The sequence below is a fragment of the Brassica rapa genome, chromosome A03, assembly GCF_000309985.2.
Source record: "Brassica rapa cultivar Chiifu-401-42 chromosome A03, CAAS_Brap_v3.01, whole genome shotgun sequence".
Lineage (NCBI taxonomy): Eukaryota > Viridiplantae > Streptophyta > Magnoliopsida > Brassicales > Brassicaceae > Brassica > Brassica rapa.
The window spans coordinates 19,825,223-19,846,382 of record NC_024797.2 but is presented as its reverse complement, the minus strand read 5'-3'; the positions used below and the strand labels follow the sequence as shown (position 1 = coordinate 19,846,382).

Below are 21,160 nucleotides of genomic sequence, written 5' to 3'. Positions count from 1 at the left end.
ATAAATATACCGTAATACGTATGGGACGGATCGGGTATCCGTTGTTTCTAACCCTCCTATCAATTCGTCAATTCGAGTAAAACTAGCTTAGCCAACTAATATACTCATTTGGATGAAGTCTATGATATTTTTACTCAACTGATTATTTATATGTCAATATGGGATCTCATCAGACAGTGGATAATTTACATGGACCGGCTCATATATCTGGCTCTATTCATTATAAACGGTAGCATAAAGCCTTCGTAACTTTTCGCTGTTCGCACCAATATACACATCATATTTGTTTTTATCAAATGAGAAAAAAAGAAAAGAGGATAACGGATAACACCGATTATTCGGTTCTGCCATAATTCACTCATACATGTCACAATTACTTCAGTTTCTAGAAAATATAATTTTAGGCCAACTTGGGAAAACTATATATACACATCAGCAAAAGTAAAATTTCATATTTGAAGTATTTTATTTAAAAAATTAATCTATGTTTGTATATTTCATAAAATAATACCTTATTTTTCAGAAATTAGTATATAAGAGGGAGAAACGGAAGAAGAGAGAAACATGCTTGAAGCTTCTCTAGTTTCATAGGTCCTTTCAAAGCAAAACCATTTTCAACTCAGAAGTAGAAGCCATGGCTGCATCTTTCTCTGTCCCCTCTATGGTATAACACCACTAAGCCATGTATCTCAATAATGCTTCCATTGCTCTCTTTTTAGTTATCTAATCATGTTGGTTACAAAATTGACCGAGTCCGTTAGTAATTAATTAAAATTAACACTTGAATCAGATAATGGAAGAAGAAGGGAGATTCGAGGCGGAAGTTGCAGAAGTGCAGACTTGGTGGAACTCAGAGAGGTTCAAGCTAACAAGGCGTCCTTACACAGCCCGTGACGTGGTAGCTCTACGTGGCCATCTCAAGCAAGGTTATGCTTCGAACGAGATGGCTAAGAAACTGTGGAGAACACTCAAGAGCCACCAATCCAACGGCACGGCGTCTCGCACGTTCGGTGCTTTGGACCCTGTTCAGGTGACCATGATGGCTAAACATTTAGACACCATTTATGTCTCTGGTTGGCAGTGCTCGTCTACTCACACCTCCACGAACGAGCCTGGTCCAGATCTTGCTGACTATCCGTACGATACCGTTCCTAACAAGGTCGAACATCTCTTCTTCGCTCAGCAGTACCACGACAGGTAATTCTAGTTACCAATAAATTATTGAAGTGAAATTATACAGCTAGGTAGTGATAATTTTTTAAAAATTACTAGAAACTTGATATGGGCTGCATGCTACGAAAATACGTTTTTGAACTAATAAAAAAACAGTATGAACTTTATATTTTTTTGGGTGCTCACAGTCACATAGTGTAACAGCGTGTCACAAACTAATTATTGTAACCATATTTTACGGCTGTTATCGGTGTGCTTGATCAGAAATCGCTTCATTCGAGGTTTTGCGTCGCCACGTCTTGAGATACTTTGACTCTCTGGCAAAGTACAGTTTGTACACGTTCTTATTAAGACAAATTTCCCCAACGCGATTTTTTTCAGAAGAAAACATGACAGATTGCTTCTTTTTAAAGATACAAGTCAAACTTCGACAAATCTGACTATTCCCCAAAGACTATGTTTAGAGACACCATTAACTGTTGCCCAGAAAAAAAGAGACCATTAACTAAATCAATTATGGTAATAGTGGGGATCAAGATTTATCTTTTACTGGATGCAAAATGTAATAATTTCTTTTATAAAATCACTAATAGAATATATATTATTTTTTAACAGACACTAAAAGCATATCAACGTTTTATTTTATTGCTTTGAAAGTAGGCCTATTTGAAAGTAACAACACATACAAGAAAAATAATATGAGTTAATAATTCTCAAAAAGAAAAAAAAAAGTGATAACACAAACATAATATTCGGTCTTCAGTTAAATATACTCTACAATTTACTATATGAATAAAATTAAATTGGGTATATCACTTTCAATATATTCTATATTCATATTTTACAAAGCTGTGATTATACGGTTTAATTATAAAGACCTATAATCAAATAATATCTTCTAATTAACTTTATCACTTTTTCTTAGAAGGCAATAAAAATTAATTTTCTTTCAAAATAAAAGTAAATATTTATATCAGAGATTTTCTCTGACAATCATTCAAGCATGGAAATAATGTTTGAGATATGTTATATTGACTTAGTTACGATATATTCAAAAACTTTGACAAATAAATTAATTTATAAACTTACAATGAGGCTTTACAGTGAAAAAAGCTCATTTATAATTATAATTTACTCAATTGTAAATTGTGTAATATTTAAGACGAAAACTGTAGGAGAGAAATCAAACGGGGAGCAACACAACACTTTATCAATGGGTACAAAATATTTACATAGGCAAAAAGTTACCACCATTAGAGTTCTTAGCATTATTAAAAAAAATTTTTATTTTTTTTGTTTGAATAGTTAAGGACTCTAATCAAAATTGTATGTTCAATGGTGTTCTCTAATTTGAAGTTCTTAGGGATTAAAAAATATTAAATTTTAAAATATATAAAATTAAAATTTTATTTATTACATGATTAAATATAAAGATAGAATAAAATATAAAGATAAAATATTAAATTTTAAAATTTTGGTGAATATTAAATAGATTTAGTTCCATTAAATTTTTTATTTATTATATGATTAAATATAAAGATATATGATTAAATATAAAAATAAAATATTAAATTTTAAAACATGTGAAACTAAAACTTTCATCGACCCAATGACATGATACCACGTCTCTAAGGACCAAATCCTCCTTAATTAATGATCAATCCTGGCTAACTTAAATTTTATAATATTATTGTATTCATATTAACGTATGATTTTGTGCTAAAGACTCGTGATAAACCTTCCCGGATGCTCTTAAAATAAATAATACGCTTTCATTACACGAGGTTTGTTTCGTTGCATGCATAATCTCCAAAAATACCATTAAGCCCAATCATGTATAACTAATGTGAGAAACTTAATTATGTTGTGATAGTTTAGTTAACATAATAACGAATAACCCTTCATTATCTAATTAAAACTATCAATATGAATCTCTCGCAGAAAGCAGAGGGAGGCGAGAATGAGCATGAGCAGAGAAGAAAGAACAAAAACTCCTTTTGTGGACTACCTGAAGCCCATCATCGCCGACGGAGACACCGGCTTCGGCGGTACCACTGCCACCGTAAAACTCTGCAAACTCTTCGTTGAAAGAGGAGCCGCTGGGGTCCACATCGAGGACCAGTCCTCCGTCACCAAGAAGTGTGGCCACATGGCCGGAAAAGTCCTCGTGGCAGTCAGTGAACACATCAACCGCCTTGTTGCGGCTCGGCTCCAGTTCGACGTGATGGGCACAGAGACCGTCCTGGTCGCTAGAACGGACGCGGTCGCGGCCACTCTGATCCAGTCGAACATTGACTCGAGGGACCACCAGTTCATCCTCGGTGTCACTAACCCAAACCTTAGAGGCAAGAGTTTGTCCTCGCTTCTCGCAGAGGGAATGGCTGTAGGCAAGAACGGCCCGGCGTTGCAAGCGATTGAGGATCAATGGCTTAGCTCTGCTCGTCTAATGACTTTCTCGGACGCTGTCGTGGAGGCTCTCAACCGCATGAACCTCAATGAAAATGAGAAGAGCCAGAGAGTGAATGAGTGGCTAAGCCATGCAAGGTAATGGACATTCCGAAATATATATATCAAACTTTGGTTTTACTTAGGATTTTAGTTATTGATAATTAAAATTTCATAGAAGCGGTTTACTATTTTCATATGTAATACAAAATATTGTTAGATTTAACCAAAACAAACAGTTTGCTGTGCTAGTTGCACTAAATTTGTTTGAAGTGTGATTTTGTTTGAGCACTAACCGTTAGGTTCTTTACGAAGAATATTCCTAAATAATTGGCAGATCTTTATTTCCTCATACGAGTAGAAAATTTTTACAATCTTTTGATGCATAAATAGTGTTACAGTTATACAAAAGCTAATGCATTTTGAAACACATTTAATCAGGTATGAGAACTGCCTGTCAAACGAGCAAGGCCGAGAATTAGCAGCAAAACTCGGTGTGGCTGATCTTTTCTGGGACTGGGACTTGCCCAGAACCCGAGAAGGATTCTACCGGTTCCAAGGCTCGGTCACAGCGGCCGTGGTCCGTGGCTGGGCCTTTGCACAGATTGCTGACCTAATCTGGATGGAAACCGCAAGCCCCAACCTCAACGAATGCACCCAATTCGCAGAAGGAGTCAAGTCCAAGACACCAGAGGTCATGCTTGCTTATAACCTCTCACCGTCATTCAACTGGGACGCTTCCGGTATGACTGATCAGCAGATGATGGAGTTCATTCCGCGGATCGCTAGGCTCGGTTATTGCTGGCAGTTCATAACCCTTGCGGGTTTCCATGCTGATGCTCTTGTGGTCGATACATTTGCAAAGGATTACGCTAGGAGAGGGATGCTGGCTTATGTGGAGAGGATACAGAGAGAAGAGAGGAGCAATGGGGTTGACACATTGGCTCATCAGAAATGGTCAGGTGCTAATTACTATGATCGTTATCTGAAGACTGTCCAAGGTGGCATCTCCTCCACTGCAGCCATGGGCAAAGGTAAAGTTACTTTCTAAAAATAAACTGCAGCCGCAGATAACAACAGTATAATAATACTAACGAAGTTATAGCGTGTGATGAGAAATACTCATTTAGGCGCGTATGCAGAATTTAAATGGGTGATATACAAATTCTGAAAATCAGTTTTGGATACAGGCTTAAGATCTTCCACTGATTAGAACAATGAAAATCAGTTAAGTCACATTTATCAACCGGACGTAGAAATGGTCTAGTTGTTGAAGATTCGTTAGGTTGGTCGATAGAAGTGATCTAGTCTTTTTTGTTGCACTTTTATAATAGTGTCATTGTAGATACTTAAATCCCTTATTTGTAGTAAAAATTCTGTCTTTTTACATACAAAACATTATTTATATGCAGTTACATTCGATCGGTCGTTCATTATTTATCCAACTATACAAACTTTTCTTTCTTTTCCTCCTTAAAAACGATGCGTTTTCTTTTTCAAAAAAATAAATAAAAACGATGCGTTTTTTTCTTGGACATAGGTGTTACTGAGGAACAATTCAAAGAGAGTTGGACGAGGCCGGGAGCTGCTGGAATGGGCGAAGGGACTAGCCTTGTGGTCGCTAAGTCCAGAATGTAAGACGTTCATTGCGGCTGTACGGCCAAAGCGGTTTGGCATCTTCGCAGGGAAACTTGGAAACCACACTATCTTTAATATATCTCTGGACACCTGAGTAAGAAAATAAAAAGAATAAGAAAAAAAAACAGATAATAAATGTATCTTTGTTATTGTGTTCCCTTCTTCTACGTTTGCTTCTTTGTATGGATATTTCGACTGTTTTGGCACTTGAAAGGTACACAATAGTCAATAACAAAACGGGACCCTCCGTTCGTAAAGTCTAAAGGGGCATAATAACAAGAGAAATTGCAGTGTATATATAAGCATAACCAGCAAGAGAATGGATTTTCAGCTTTCAAGCCAAGCGTCTTTTTTTTATGATCATACTCCCCGTATACACATTAGTTCGCTACTTAAAGTATACCACATTGCCGAAATCTTATTTTGCATCATTACGCGTGAAGTAAGAGATAGAATGAGAAATCTCATCACTACAACCAAAACATTTCGAAATCATATTTATCCTCTCTCTTCCTGTTTGATTTTTCCGCAATTTCATTCTTTCATCTCTCATCTCTGATTTATCTGTCGAAACCATGATTTTTTAAAATCTGCCATCTCTTCCTCTTTACTGGGTTTCGACGAAGAAACCTTGGAATAAATCTCCTTCTAACTCAATCGCCTCTATCTCTCCGGCAGAATCCCGATCGCTTGATTCTGTTTTCTCGGCTCACCGTATTTGATATCCTCTTGTTCGTTCTTGTAAATTTTTTCCTGTATTTTTTTGAATCATGTACTCTATACAATAGTCGTTCCTGCTCTTACTGAAGTTATCCGGCAAGACTCTACGTCAGAGTTGACTGGTGCTGAAGTTGCTGATTTTTCACACATCCCCTCGTATCAAGCCAGCGCACGCAAGGACCTTTGATACCGCTAAAAAAGCAAGCCCCTTCACAAACTCCTCATCCTTCATTTGCTTTCCACCACACACGTATAGCTGGACATTGATTACATTATACATGTAAATACAATAGACGGCCAACAAAATCGTGTTATTGATTATGACTATTTTAGTCAATGTAGTAGGATAACAGCTGATTTAGATATACAGTTTTTAAACAAGCCGGTCCTGGAAGAATATAATAGTGTATATATAACGATTCACTTCTTTTGTAACCGGCTAATCATTCATTTAAACATGGATTTTTCTAAATATCCGTCTCCCAAAACGGTATGTGTAGGTACGTGTGACTTCTATCATACCGCAGGACACAGACTTTGAGGCCGACGAGGAGTTACGGGGTGGCCAACTTCTTTGAATGGTACGATGAAGGCGAAGTTGTAGGTGGCCAAAGAGGTCCCTAATTAAAGCACGTGACGAAATTAGACAGAAAAGACTAGAGACGAAAATGTAGACACGTTACGGGCCGAGCTTCAGAAAGCAATGTCTTTCCGAGGCTCATCCAAAGATGTAGGACGTCGGCCAACGCTCCCATGAGGTATCGGTTGTCGCACCAGATTTCAATTGGAAGGATATCCTGTTTGGATGCTTTCGGTCGAATTAGTATAATATCCTTCATCATGCCCGTGTTGTTTGTAGTCATCTTAGTCATGTTTAGCGGGAACAAATCAGCACAATGCACTAGTTATCAATGCATGTTGTCTGTCATTTTTATTTGTAGCTGCTGTCAAATAACCTGCTATTTTCTTTACTTTCTCGTACATTATGTACTTAGCCGTCTAATGTTACTTTAGCCGTCTAATGTTACAGATACTCAACAGATACTTTAGCCATATAACATGTCTTTATATAACCGGAATCAAAATGTTTTATTTTATATAGACACGATTAGCCGGCCATTCTAAACTAAACATCAGCATGCGACCAACTCCCTAAAAATAATTTAATTAGAACTTCGAGACTTCACTAATCTTAGCACAACGAATCGTCATAAGTAGCTAAATAATCGTCACTAACTTCCTCACAACGAACCTTCAAGTATGTTTAAGAATAATTCTCAGATATCAAGCGGCTTGGTCACTTATATAATATTAAGCCGGATTTATGTAAATATATCCAGACAGAAACAAGAATAGCTTCTTGTTTTCTTAGACCATCTCCAATGTATTTCTCTATTTTTACCTCTAAAATAGAGGAACTCTATAATTGAGCTGGGTTTTACTCCAATATATTTCTTTAAAATAGAGATCTCTACATATAGAGCAAAACTCTATAAACAGATAAAAAAATAACAATTTCTATTTTAGAGGCAAAAATAGAGATAGGTTGGAGTGATCTTGCTTCTAAATATTATTATAGAGGTAAAAATAGAGGTGGGTTGGAAATGCTAAGAAAACCAACACAATACATATCGATTATATAACATGCATAAGTACATGCTCCCGTATGTTTTTAGTGAAAAGTTTACGATTTTTTAGATGATATAACTGGTCAGAATTCATGGCTACTCTAGATCCACGGCCTATACCAATGTAAACAGTTTTATGGGTGTATATATTTAGTAATGATTACATGCATGTAATGATTACAAACCTTTTGCGATTCATATGTAAAAGAAAGAGACGATAGGGTTAGAGCAACTCCAAGGGGACTCTATTTTTTCTCTATAATTTACACTAAAATAGAGTAACTTTATTATAGAGTTGAATTTGCTCCAATGGTTCACTATATAATAGAGTTACTCTATAATAGAGTGAAATATAGAATAATCTTTTTTTTACTCCAAATATATAGTAAAAAAACAAGAATACTCTATATTTCACTCTATTATAGAGGGAACTATTGGAGCAAATCCAACTCTATAATATAATTACTCTATTTTAGACTGAAATATAGAGAAAATTATAGAGTACCATTAGAGATGGTCTTAGTGCTATCCTTTCGCATGAACAATAAATGGACCTCGTCTTTGGGCCTTTCATTTTTCCATCTTTACAAATTTCTCCATCTTTCTATAATTTTCATGTAAATCGCTCTAATAACACACTAGGTGTAAGGAAATTTTTAAATCTAACTTATATTTTAAAATAAATTTTATTAAATATTATAGATTTTACTATTTTCTTACTAATATTTAATATAGATTTTATATATATTAAATCAATTTGTATAAAACTAATAAAATAATATAAAATTATATAATTATCAAAAAATTTAGCCTAAACAATATTTATAAAATTTGTATGTATATAAAAAACTAATGATCTTACGATTAGATATTTAAATTTTTTAAAAACTGTAGAAATTTTTGAAAGCTTTAGTAATACAAATTGTATAATTATACAAAAATAATAATATTTTGAAATTTGAAACGTTATATATGAATATATTTATTTTATAGATGATGTATGAACTATTGCTATATTTAAAAAAAGTTTACCAAAAGAAAATATCAATATTAAATGTAATATATGAATTATTACCATATTCTAATAAGTTTGCAAAAAATATAAATCAACATTAAATGAAATTATCCATGTCATATTTTTCCAGAAGTCATGTCATCAATTTCAGTAGCCATGTCATATTTGTTTTGTGAAATTAATTGTAGAGAGGACTTGTGGCAAAATCACTTCGTAAATATAGTATTGGGGATGAGATATATTTACTTGAGTAAAAAGTAAAAAATAATGGGACGAAACAATAAGGTTATACAAATAAGCTTTTAGGACTCTTGCAACGTTAAAAACAAAGAAGACCCTATTAAAATTCCCACTGATTGATTGTTCCCAATTTTAATTATTGTTATATTTATTTCTGTTAATGTCATAAGATGATAAGAAATCCTAAAAATTCAAAAATAAAAATTATATTTCTATTAGTGTCGGGGAAAAGTAAGCGTCCACACAAATTTCTGTAAAGATTAAAACGGTAAATGAAAAATATTTAAAAATCATAAATGTGTATAATTGTAAGAAGTAAAATGTAAACAAAAATATAAAACTTCAAATATAAAGTATCTCAAAATTTTAAATTTGAAGTTTTAAAATTTTTTATAGAATTTTTTATATATTTAAAGTTATAAATTGTTTTTTTTTGGAGATGCTTTAAAAGACTAATTTAGAAACATATTTTGTTTGCTCATTTAGCCAAAAAAAAAACATATTTTGGTTGCTCGACTTGTTCTTTGCCTTGGAACCTTCGCTAGACAACCTAAAATGAAACAGTTTGTACTACCTTCGAAGAAAAATTATACTCCCTCCGTTTTTTAATATAAGTCGTTTTACAGGTATGCACGCAGATTAAGAAAATCATTAACTTTTTATATTTTCTAAACAAAAACATCATTAATTATTTACCTAACCACAATTCAACCAATAGAAAAATAGAAGATATATTACCATTGGTCATACAACATTAACTATTAATAAATTTTACATAGAAAATCGAAAACGACATATAATTTGGAACAAAAAAGTTTCTCTAAAACGACTTATATTAAAAAACGGAGGGAGTAACATCCACAAAATAATAGCTATAAGGGGAAAGATAACTAGCATATTTTTTGCTGGGCTTGCTCTTTGCTTCGATTTTACAGAATCAGACTTCTTGGTTGCGGCATTTTTTTCTTTTTTTTGAGCAACAACGGCAATTAGTTTTCTGATATTAAGTTTTTCAATAAGATAAAGATCGTCTTCTTTTGATAATTTTTTTTTTTTGGGACCAGAAGTCTTCTTTTGATAGTTGATGCGACAAAAAGTAAAGAGTCTATTTTCATGTTATTTTCTGATTGCATAAAATACTTTGTTTCAATATCATTGATATACATGACGTATGTGACATTTTTTTTACAATAATGTCATTGCATGAAATTCCAGCGGTCCAAACGACTACGTTCAACGGTCGACGATTTCCTTTTACCTCACCACGGTACTATAATCTCCGTCATCATCCTTTATTTTTCTCGTCTCTCAAAGTTAATTACCGCGATATTGCGCCGTACAAGGCTGTTGTTTAATGTATGTATTGTGTATTGAAGTGTAAATGAGAATCATATTGCTCATTGCTATACTTTTGATTTGTAACATTGAAACAAAAAATTCAATGTATGATTGACACGTTAATTTGTCGAATGTAAACAGAATCAACCTTTGACAATAAAGCAAAGAGTTGGGCACTTTGCACATGGGATTAACTAACATTAATTTAAAAGACTAGTGAGATTAAACTTTATATTGCGAATCAGTGGGTCCCATACGTCCGACCATCGGAATGCCAACTAAAATTCCCAGCCCGGCAATCACGCGTTATATTCCTTCATTGCATTCGTTTTTGTTTTCTTAATTTTTTACTTATTAATACGATTATATTAGGATTCTTCGTGCATGGTTACATAGAACAACATGACAGTTCGCATTCATAACTTTTTGTTAAATATATATATATATATAAATATATATATATATATCTTCATTTTTATTTGTATTCTATGAGATATTGAGACTTGAGAACATGTCCATCGCTAAAAACCTGTAAAAAATTCTAAAAGAAAAATATTATATTATAATGATGTATTTTTTGACGCTTGTTCCCGGGCTCAAGGTTGACGATTGATGATTTTGTTTCATCTAGGCGTGCTCGGTGGTCTTGGTCGTGTCGTGTGTCAGTCTCAAGCCCTCCGGTTAAGTGCGTGCGGGTAAAGAGTCGTTGGTTTTCCTCTTCGTCTATGTTTTGGAAGATTGGTGGCTTTGGTTCTGCTCCTCCTTTCGGCTGCTCCTTCCCCGTCCTCTCCGTTCCTCTCAGCTCTGTTTTGGCTTCATGTCATGCTTGAGTCTTGTTCCTGCCTTCAAGGTTTTGGGAGGTCGTTGTCACCGATTTCTCGTTCCCTTGATAAAGAAGTTATCGTTGCTGGTTCTCAGTTGCGAAACGAGTTTAGGTTGTGGGCTCCTCTATTGGGTCGATATGAGTCTACCTCCTGGTGACTGCTCGTTTCAGAATGCTCCTTCCCAGTGTCGCTTGTGTTCGCTTGGACTTCCGCGATAGGAGCTCTTCTGGTTTCTTCTTTGCAGGTAACACATTGGTTCGGTCAGGTTGCTACCACCTTAACCCGTCCTTTTTGCTGTGGGAACTGGAGACAGAAGCTTCTCCGCCACCGGTGGTGTGGAGCCTTCCCGAGACTGAACCTCTGCTCCACATTTGGGGTCTGCCCATTGTGGGGTCTCGAGTCTTAAGAGTCTGGTGTTTGGCAATGTTGACCGTCACTCCAACTATGCTGGAACGGCCCTGGTGTGGTCTGAGCTCTTTTCTCGCCGCCAACTCAGTCTGTGCCCTTTTCTTGCCGCTGCGACAGCTAGTGCCGGAAAAGCATGGATTGTAGTGGTTGTTGACATCTCAACCGGCACCTTTCTTCTCTGTTGGTAGTTAGTTAACTTGTGATTGTTTTCTTGGAGTTAACTGCTGCTAATGGTGAGGTACTCTTAGGCTTTGGATTAGTAAGTTCTTGGGGATGGGATTGTTTTTCAGTTTAGCCTCTGTTCTTCATGTCTCTGTATTTTCTTTTTTTTGTTTCTGTGTAGTTTGGTTCTATTCATTAATGAAAACCCTTTCTTCAAAAAAAATAATGATGTATTTTTTTTTTACAAAACACAACCAATAAATAGCTGACACATATATATGAGTGTATTTCTACATATTTTAAAGGTGTTTGTTTGAGAATTTTTTTTTTCTCTTTCCTAACTTTTCATTATTTTTTAATCTTAAGAAACAGTGTTAAGAATTTAGTGTTAAACAATGCTCTGAAATATTAATCATTCGTATCTGATATATAAATGACTACTTATTGGTTTCCATGAGAGCAACTTCATCCATGAGATACTCTTTAAAGTTTTTAACCAAAAAAATTAATATTTTAGTATAATGTGAAAAAATTAAAGTTCAAATTTTGAATTAAAAATTACATAATAAAGAATAGACAAATGTTGGATAGGGTTCTAAAGAGGTTCTTAAAAGTTCTTATTTGAAAACTCCATTTCTTTTTATCTCTTAACTTTTATTTATTTATTATCATTTTTAATACTGAAAACTCTCCATGACAACTTCCCGTTAGAAATGATCAAAAAGTTCAAAATTACATACAAGTATCTAACCTAACTGTATGAGATGTGGAGTCATGAATAGTAGTAGTAGTAGTTAGTTATCAAATGGATCCTTTTCCTTTTGGTATCACTAGTAAAAATCTGTCGCATAGCCACTACAAAACTGTGGCTATACGGCTTAAAATCGTGGCTATACAAAAAATAGCCACGCTTATGGATAGAAAAAAAACCGTGGCTATAGCCTCGTGGCTAGAAAAAACCGTGGCTATTCGTGGCTATTAGCCACTGTTTTGCCACTGCACTTTCGTGGCTAATTTAGCTACGGTTTTGCTACTATTTTTTTCGTGGCTATACTTAGCCACGGTTTAATCAACATATCAGTGGCTATTTTAAAACAAAAAACAAAAAAAAAACAGAAATGAAAACAAAACAAAATAATTTTTATTAATAAAATACAAAATCTGTAAATAAATTTACATTAATATATTATACATCTATATATATATAAATATATTTTTTTTTTCCGTCGCACCACCCCCACCACCCCACCGCCGCACGACCACTCCACCACGTCTCCTTCCTGTGTCATCGTTGCTTCCTCACCGGAGATCGGACCTGCTCGCCTCCATCGTCATCGTCTTCCAGACATCTCAGAGCTCTCTCTCTCTCTTCCAGCTTCTTCCTCGCCGAAGCTTGGACCTGCTCACGCCGTCGTCGTCATCTTTCCAAATCCGATGTACACCTCAGGTGTTCGGTGCTCGTGCAGATCGACCACAACCTTCGCCTCTTCCTCTTCTACTTCGTTATCTCACCACAATCTTTGCCTCTTCCACACCAATCCTCGCCGTTCAGAGACTTCACCTCCAAATCTGATTTCTCCACTTCAACACAATTGCCTTCATCTAATATATTTCTCTCTGTCTCCTCTGTCTGTCCTCTTCTGCAATAAACACAAACAGATGCAATTAGAGCTCAAACAACCATAATAGAGAAACAGAGAAGACATCGAAGAAGGAGATGGTGTCGGCTTGAAAAGAAGAAAGAGAGAGAGAAGGCGTACAGAGGAAGAGAAATGAACAAGATTGATTGTTGGCCATTGGATTACAATTAATCAATGGCCAGAAATAATAATCCCAATTTTGATGGATTGTCCAATAGGAAAGGAGGACGCAGATAGACAGAAGATTGATTGTGAGCCTTTGATTAAAATCAATCAATGGCTGAAAAAAAACAATACAATTAATTGCCTTTTCCCTTTGATTTATCTATAGTTATTATATAAATTATCTTTGTTTTAAATAAATTGATATCATAATTTTATTTTATTTTGTAATTGTAAAATTTGAAATGTTGTATATAGTTTGAGATATATTTATCTTATAGGAATTATATGTTATTCAAAATTTAAGCTTAGTGTTTTGTGATATAGACTAAGTTTGAAGTATGTTGTTTGTAGCTAAGATTTGGAATTAAGTATATGGTTTGAGATTAACTTTTGAAAAGATTAATTTTATAGTTTATATTTAAGATTTGGGTTTCATATAAGTTTGAGAATGAAGTTTGAAACTATTGAGTTGAAGAGTGAATGTTTATAATATAGGGTGATAAGTTTAAGATTTGGTGTTTTAAAGTGTTGATGTTTATGTTAAATTATTTATAAATTTTGGAAGTTTAAATAAGTGTTGGATATTAAATTCAGGTAAATTAGGTAAATCTTAATCATATATATTGTTTTGTACGTAGATATAAGTTTAGGGTATATGTTTGGGGTTTAGGGTATATAATTAAGGTTTTCGACATAGCCACCGAAAAATAGTGGTTACACCGTGGCTAACACTCTAGCCACTGTAATAGATGTGGCAAAAGCGTGGCTAGTTTTTGGCCATTAATTTTTCGTAGCTAAATCGTAGCTATAATAGCTACGTTTGATTTCGTGGCTAAAATGTGGCTAAATTTAACAACAGTTTCTATATAATCGTGGCTATTTTTTAAAGTGTGGCTAACCGTGGTTAAATCGTGGCTTTTTTAATTTAGCCACGGTTTTACCGTGGCACTATAGTGGCTATGCGACAGATTTTTACTAGTGTATGTATGTTAACAATTCCTCAGTTGTGTTTTAGGATTTTCAAAGAAATTTTAGGGGTTGATTGATTAAGATGTTGGTTTAGGAAATAGCAAATTGGTTTCGTTAAGTAAACGGTTTTAGTGATAAAAATCGACTAAATACAAAATTATTAATCTTAATCAACTTAAACTTCCAAAATATAATAATAAATTACTCAAAGAACCCAAATGAACAATTACTGAAAATCTAATGGATATTGAAGTTAGTGAAACTGTGAACTAATCAACGTGAACTGATGCTTTGTTTAACTTCTTAGTTGAAACCACAATTTAGGATTCAAAGATTTTAGGCAGTGAAATCGGTGCTTTGAGGAAGACCAGTCATCTTTCGTGATATAAGGTCAAGAACTCTTCTTAAGTATTATTTTTTATGATAATTACCTTTTTGCAAGTATGAGTTCTCATTAGCTGCTTCCATTTACTTGCTTAGTTCATACAAACAAATAAATCATTTTTTTCATTTAGCTAATTTTCATTTTTGAGAGACTAGTTTTGAGATCTTAGTTTTTTACTCAATTACATATATTCAACTGCCATTTCTCTATATAGTTGCAATATCATATTTGGGTTAACAAACTTGAGCTGTATCAAAGCTTGATATATCTACCTTTTACCAATTTCTAAAGTATGTGTTTGAGTCTTTTATCGAGTCAAAATATGTATTTTGGAATCTTTTGGTGTTATCCGGTGCGTTTATATGATTTAGGTCTATTTGAAACCAAATATGTTGAATTGGATGCAAAAAGAAAATTGAAGATGCAGAACTTTACATATGTGTCAAACGGATAAAAGACTATCCATCGATGGATGAAGCTCAGATTTGTCAGAAATATAAAATTATAGGTTTGAGTTTGATCTATCGGTTAGATAAAAAGTTATGTGTGTTTTACTAAAAATAGTCTTTCTACCCATTCAATTCAAAAAAAAAAATAGATTTTCCTTATGTTCAGTTTGGTTTTGTCTAAATTCGAGCAGAACATATGGTTGACCTATATCTACTATTTCGTGTCATTTATAGGCTAAGTTTTATCCTAGATTATATTTTAGGTTTTGGAACTGTGTGGGAGACTAGAGATTTTTTCTGAATGTATGTTATATCTCTTCAAATCTAATTATGTTTTCTTCATTGATTTGTGTTTATGCTTCTATGTTTTATGACTGAAGTTTTAGGATTTCAATAGAATCGAAAAGATTGAATGTTTATGATTGATATATTAGAAGATTTTCATTAGAGCTCTTCACTTAGATTGTTTTTTATGAAAACATGATTGTCATTTAGTTCATCGATCTTAGGTTGATTAGAGGTAGCAAAAATTGGTTTAATTTGTATGAATATAATTCTTGTAAGCAAAGTATCTTTAGTTGGCGAAAATTGATGTTAAGACAGCTTGTGAATCTAACAAAACTTGTTCTTAATGTGTGTTTCACCTCTTAAGTTCAAGGACAATTAATTCATTAGGTTAGCTTTTTTAGTTCATTAGTAATTAAAGTGATGACAAGTGGAAAGATTATAAAACTCTGTTCGAGTTCAATAATGGTTCTTCGTTAATTCTCTTACTAATAATTTATATTTATGATCTGATTTTCCGTGAATTTTTTAATACCTAGCATTTTTCTTCCACAGTTTACATCGTTTAATCAACTGTTTTTAATTTAGTTACTTTCGAAGCCAATCTTTTTGTGTCATCTACCTTCATCTGAACTGAGAAGTGAAGTAAGTGTGTAGTTTTTGTGGCTTCGATTTTGTATTACTATTGTTGTATTTTACTCTGCATTTACAATTAGTTTATGAGATTAAAATCCGAGTGATCAAAGCTCTTTTTCAGTAGCAGAAAGTCTGTCACAGCTGACATTCCTTATTATTGATTTATCATTGTCGGTCATTATTATTGGCTAAACGTTGACGATCGGTCCTTGCTATTGAATAACCATTGACGGTCGATGGTTACAATCCAGTAATGGTAAATCCTTAAACTACTAAGGGTCAATTAATAGTGGTTTAGCAATGATGATTACTCATTGTTTTTACTGGTCTTGTTTTCACTGACGGTCATCATCCTCGATTCTTCATTAAAAATAGCCGGACCGTATTACTATAGTATCTAGCCGTGCGACTTCGGTTTTCGGTTAAATTTTTTTTTTTTAAAACCTATTCCGAAATTAACCGAATTAAATTTCGATTTGATTATCGGTTTGGTTCGGTTATCGGTTAATTTCGGTTTTTAAAATTATTTCCGAAAATAACTATTTTTTGGTTTTCGATTAATTTCGGTCTAATTTTCCAAAAAAAAAATTAGATATTTTGGTTTTTTAGATATCTCAAAAAAATTAGAGATTTTCGATTTTTTTGGTTAAATTCGATTTGGATTTTCGGTTAAATTATGTTAACTAAACTATCAGTATCGCTGTTAACTTCCTAAAATTGTGAGATTTGTTACTATCTGTGCCTATAGACTTTTTTGGGTTCAACCTATGAACCCTATAGATTTTTTTCTTTTTTTTGATCAACATGAACCATATAGATAACAGAAGTATTTTAAAACATGAAGCCGGCAAGTTAGTGACGTGTCTTAAAATACGCAACACGATTGTCATTGACAATGGAGATTACGTCTCAGAAGCAACTTCTAAAAATATTATTGGATGAAAATTCAAGACATGTTTATTGTAATAATAATAATGCATTTTCTAATATAACCAGATTTACTTGAGATTTCTACATATAAATGAACACATACGTATATACGGCGGGTTCACTCTAGATAGTAGTAGACTTCTTTTTTTTTTTCTTTTTTTTTTGATAGTAGCACAACTTCTTTTTATCTATAATGAATTAAGCAAGCTATATCTCCGGTCAAAACCCGAAATGGCGAACGGAGATCATTTTATCACTGAAGACAAAGAAAGTTAAGAAAAATCAATGAATCCGTGATGAGATTCTTGTAAGATTTGATTTGACATCGAAGATGAGATTTAAGGTTGCTTTGTCTAATAGTAGTTCGTAAATATTCTTAGTTTGTTGGAAGTGTGTGAATCTCTAATTAATCATACAGTCTCAAATAATTGATCTTTTAACTTTAATCATATCTTAGGACTAAATGTAAGTGATATATTATCAACTTTGCATCATAAAATCGTGCTCGTGGAGCATGTACTTGGGCAGCTGGAAAATTATTGAATCCTTTGAACGTTGAACATTTTTTTTTTTGCTGTCTATGATGAAAACCAGAAAAGGTTAACCGATGCCCATTTCTTTAACATGCAACCATAATTAATTTCAAGCTTCTTAGTATAGATTGTAAGGAATTAGTTATGTATTAATTAATTTATGCAGCAATTAATATCATAACCGATTTGATTAGACGCTTCATCCAACACGTTTCAGAACCAAACGGAATATCATCAAATATCTCCGATTCAAAACTAAAACAAAGTTGAAAAAAAGTTATTCATATTTTGTGGTGGATGTTGTTTTTGGTATCAAACGTTTTATATTAGTTTTGTTACACAATAAGAAATGATTATTGGTAAGGACTTGATCGATCACCTAACAGGAAGGTTTGGCTAACGGATGCAAGATATATAATTTTAAATATTAAATCAGAATTTGACCTCAGTTCTTTTATCTATATCTAGAGATGCCCTTAACCTTTGTATAATCTGATCTTTTTTAATTGTAAAGGAAGAAAGTTTTTTTTTCATTTCTACAACCATCTTAAGAAATACACATATACACATATATATGTCTGCATATATTTACTTATAAGATATTGACAGATATTAATAATATCATATTATGTATGTACATAGAGATAGAGATATAGATATGCGTACATAATATATATTTGGATAATGTAATTTGATATAGTTATTAATCACCCTATAACATATATATTATGCATTAGCGCGAGAATTGATTAAGTATACCAAGTAGCTTGTTAATTAAATCTGAAGCCGGGACGGCTACGAGTTCATGTAATATACTGTGCCAAACATTTGGTCACTTTCTAATTGATATGTAAGACCACATATAAATATAATTTTGAATATAGAATGTACGTATAATTTAATAAATATGTGAGATTGATGAATTCTATCCCTCAACTTTCTAATTCGTTGACGGTATTAATTTCACACATATAATCTTATCATATCTACATTAAAGTAAACGAAATTTAAGTTGTGGTTACCATCCATATAATCTGCCATAAGGTCTACCCATGGTCCTTATATATAGATAACCTAGATATAACTCTCTCAAACTTTTAGAGATATAAATAATCGCGTGTATTTAAAAAGGCTTTGCATGTATTTAAAAAAGCTTTCGTAAGCTTTATGAGATTGTAGCTCTTAGATATGTTTACAAACGTAAACTACATGTTTTATTAAGCACATACACATTAAGATGTACACATATCAAGCGAATATATGCAAGATGGGGTACATACATAAACACCACCAAATTTACAAGGGTTTACTAGAATTGCTCATCATTCAGAAGCGGCCATTAAAATTACCCAACATGGAAATAGGGACGACGCATAATCCTCTAGCCCTCAAGTCCATATTATTACTGTTACTGTTGTTTCCTTCTCTGAGATTCCTCATCATCGTCAACTTTTGTTCATCTCCTTCTTGGATTTGGATTTGATGATCCCCCATGCCACTCATATTTCCCTATCAATACCGTATACATCCATCGAATATAATGTAAAGATTATTAATACGAAAAGATCATATACCTTCCTTATAAGACAAACAAAGCTTATCTAATAATACAGGACCAAGTCTGTCTTAATAAACTAATATTATGCAAAATGAATCTTCTCTATCTTTTCCGTATGGGTTATAAATGAAATTAAATTCAAATTGATAGGTGGACACATAAATTTATATGTATGAAAGAAAGCATAGAGATTACCATAACGAAACTAGAAGAGACATAGTCCTCATGTTTTCTAGGAGGCGTCTGAATATGTTCAATCTGACTGACCTGTTCAATATCATTTATATAAAATTATACATTTGCTATAACTACTACAAAGGGAGATACTACAAGAGGAGAATAATAATAAAAGGATAAAGTAATTATTGGAGGTAACTGACTCATAATCAATCATATTTGACAATTAAATTAAAATTATTTTTTTTTCTATAGATTTGCACCCAAAAAGAAAAGCAAAAGAAAGATTTTGGATTAAAATTTCAATCATGGATCATGTTTTAATTGGATTATGTTATGTAGTATCTAACCTTAGGGCTATTAACCGGAGAGCTAGCCGTATCCTCCAAAGAATCATCCTCACAAATCTTTTTGGTTCTTGCCTTCCCAAACTTCAATTTCACCGGAAAATTAACTGGAAAACTCCGGCCAGAAAATGCGTCAGTGGCGGCGTCGGAGACCAGAGAAGGAGAGGCGTCCAGAATCGAACACGAACTCTTATCTTGATGATCGTTATCTTCAGGATGAGTTCTGTATTGATTTGAGAAATCTTCAAGATAAGTTGTCCATCCACTCTCCTCTTGCTGAACACCATCATGATGATCATGATCAGGATCATCAATATCAGTATCATTATCGTGACGGTCGAAAGGAGCGTGATTTTGTTCATAAGAATTACAAGAGAATGTATCCATCATGTGGAGAAAGGAGGAATAAACCAAAATAAAATGGAATAATTCGTAGGTGGTTGCGTTTGGTATGTATATATATTAAGGTCGTTAAATTTTCATGATATATAAAAAAGGAGAAATAAAACTAATTGGAGAGACAGTAATCGGAATCTTGATGTGGTCATCACATGGGTCCCAAAGCGTTGATCAAAATATGGAGAACTAAAAGCCAACGACGGACCTCTGTAGAAGTGTGACATTAAGCTATCTTTAGGAAATATGTTCCACCATACAAAAGTGAAATATAAGTCTATTTTTATTTTTCGAAATGGAAAACATTTTGCATATGTAAACAAAACAAATACGCAGATTTACATTCGTGGACCGTTCGGTAGAAAGTGGGTGATATATAATGAGACCATACAATCATATAAGTAGGAAACAAAACATTTATATTTGTTCTTTCAAAATTAGGATATTGCTAAACTTGAGATTTGTATGATTTTATTCCTTAGTTATGTTTTATCAATAGTTTTGACCCAAAAATAAGCTTAAATGTGATTTGGCCCAACTTATCGTTGATTTGCAGGCATCTATCTTATTAAAACTCAAGTACAAAATTGGAGTGTTTGGAGACTTGAATAGGACTTTTAAAAATTTGGAGTGTTTGGAAACATGGATTGCAGTCTTTTAAAAAAAAATATTTTTGTTTGAAAACAAGGATAGTAGTATTAAGAAAAAAAGTAATGGGCTTATGTTTTTTTTTAAAATTGAAAGTTATCTAGGCCACTTTTAAAATATACCAAAATGAGTCAATCTAATTCCCTAAAAAAAATTTTTCTAATCTAACCATAAAACAAAATTTAAACTTTATATACATATTTCAAATCAAAATAATAATTCAAATTTGATTTATATCAAAAATTGATTCAAAAATATACATATATTCAAAAATAGATTTTTACTAAACTATTTTTCAATAACCATTATAAAAAAATATTGTCAATATATATAAGAAAAATATAATACAAAGCCCAATTTGAAATACCAACTCAAATTATGGTTTTCATATTTCATATTAAGTTTTAAAAATATAATATATGTAATTATTTATATGATGGTATGTATAAAA

The 21,160-nt window shown here is 33.0% G+C and overlaps 2 protein-coding genes across 2 annotated transcripts; one reads left to right on the top strand and one right to left on the bottom strand.

Annotated features, from left to right (window-relative positions):
• The first annotated feature begins 504 nt into the window (after positions 1-504).
• LOC103859922 (isocitrate lyase) lies at positions 505-5,513 on the top strand. Its single transcript, XM_009137521.3, has 5 exons — positions 505-664; positions 791-1,197; positions 3,115-3,717; positions 4,060-4,652; positions 5,159-5,513. Exons 1-5 carry the CDS (start codon positions 635-637, stop codon positions 5,254-5,256), a joined length of 1,731 nt encoding a protein of 576 aa, XP_009135769.2. The 5' UTR covers positions 505-634; the 3' UTR covers positions 5,257-5,513.
• A 6,189-nt stretch (positions 5,514-11,702) lies between these two features.
• Positions 11,703-20,492, bottom strand: LOC103859921 (vascular-related unknown protein 1). Its single transcript, XM_009137519.2, has 3 exons — positions 19,669-20,492; positions 19,337-19,408; positions 11,703-19,092 (listed from the first exon to the last, which is right to left on the bottom strand). The coding sequence occupies exons 1-3, from the start codon at positions 20,053-20,055 to the stop codon at positions 18,910-18,912; spliced, it is 642 nt and encodes a 213-aa protein (XP_009135767.1). The 5' UTR covers positions 20,056-20,492; the 3' UTR covers positions 11,703-18,909.
• Between the last annotated feature and the right edge of the window lie 668 nt (positions 20,493-21,160).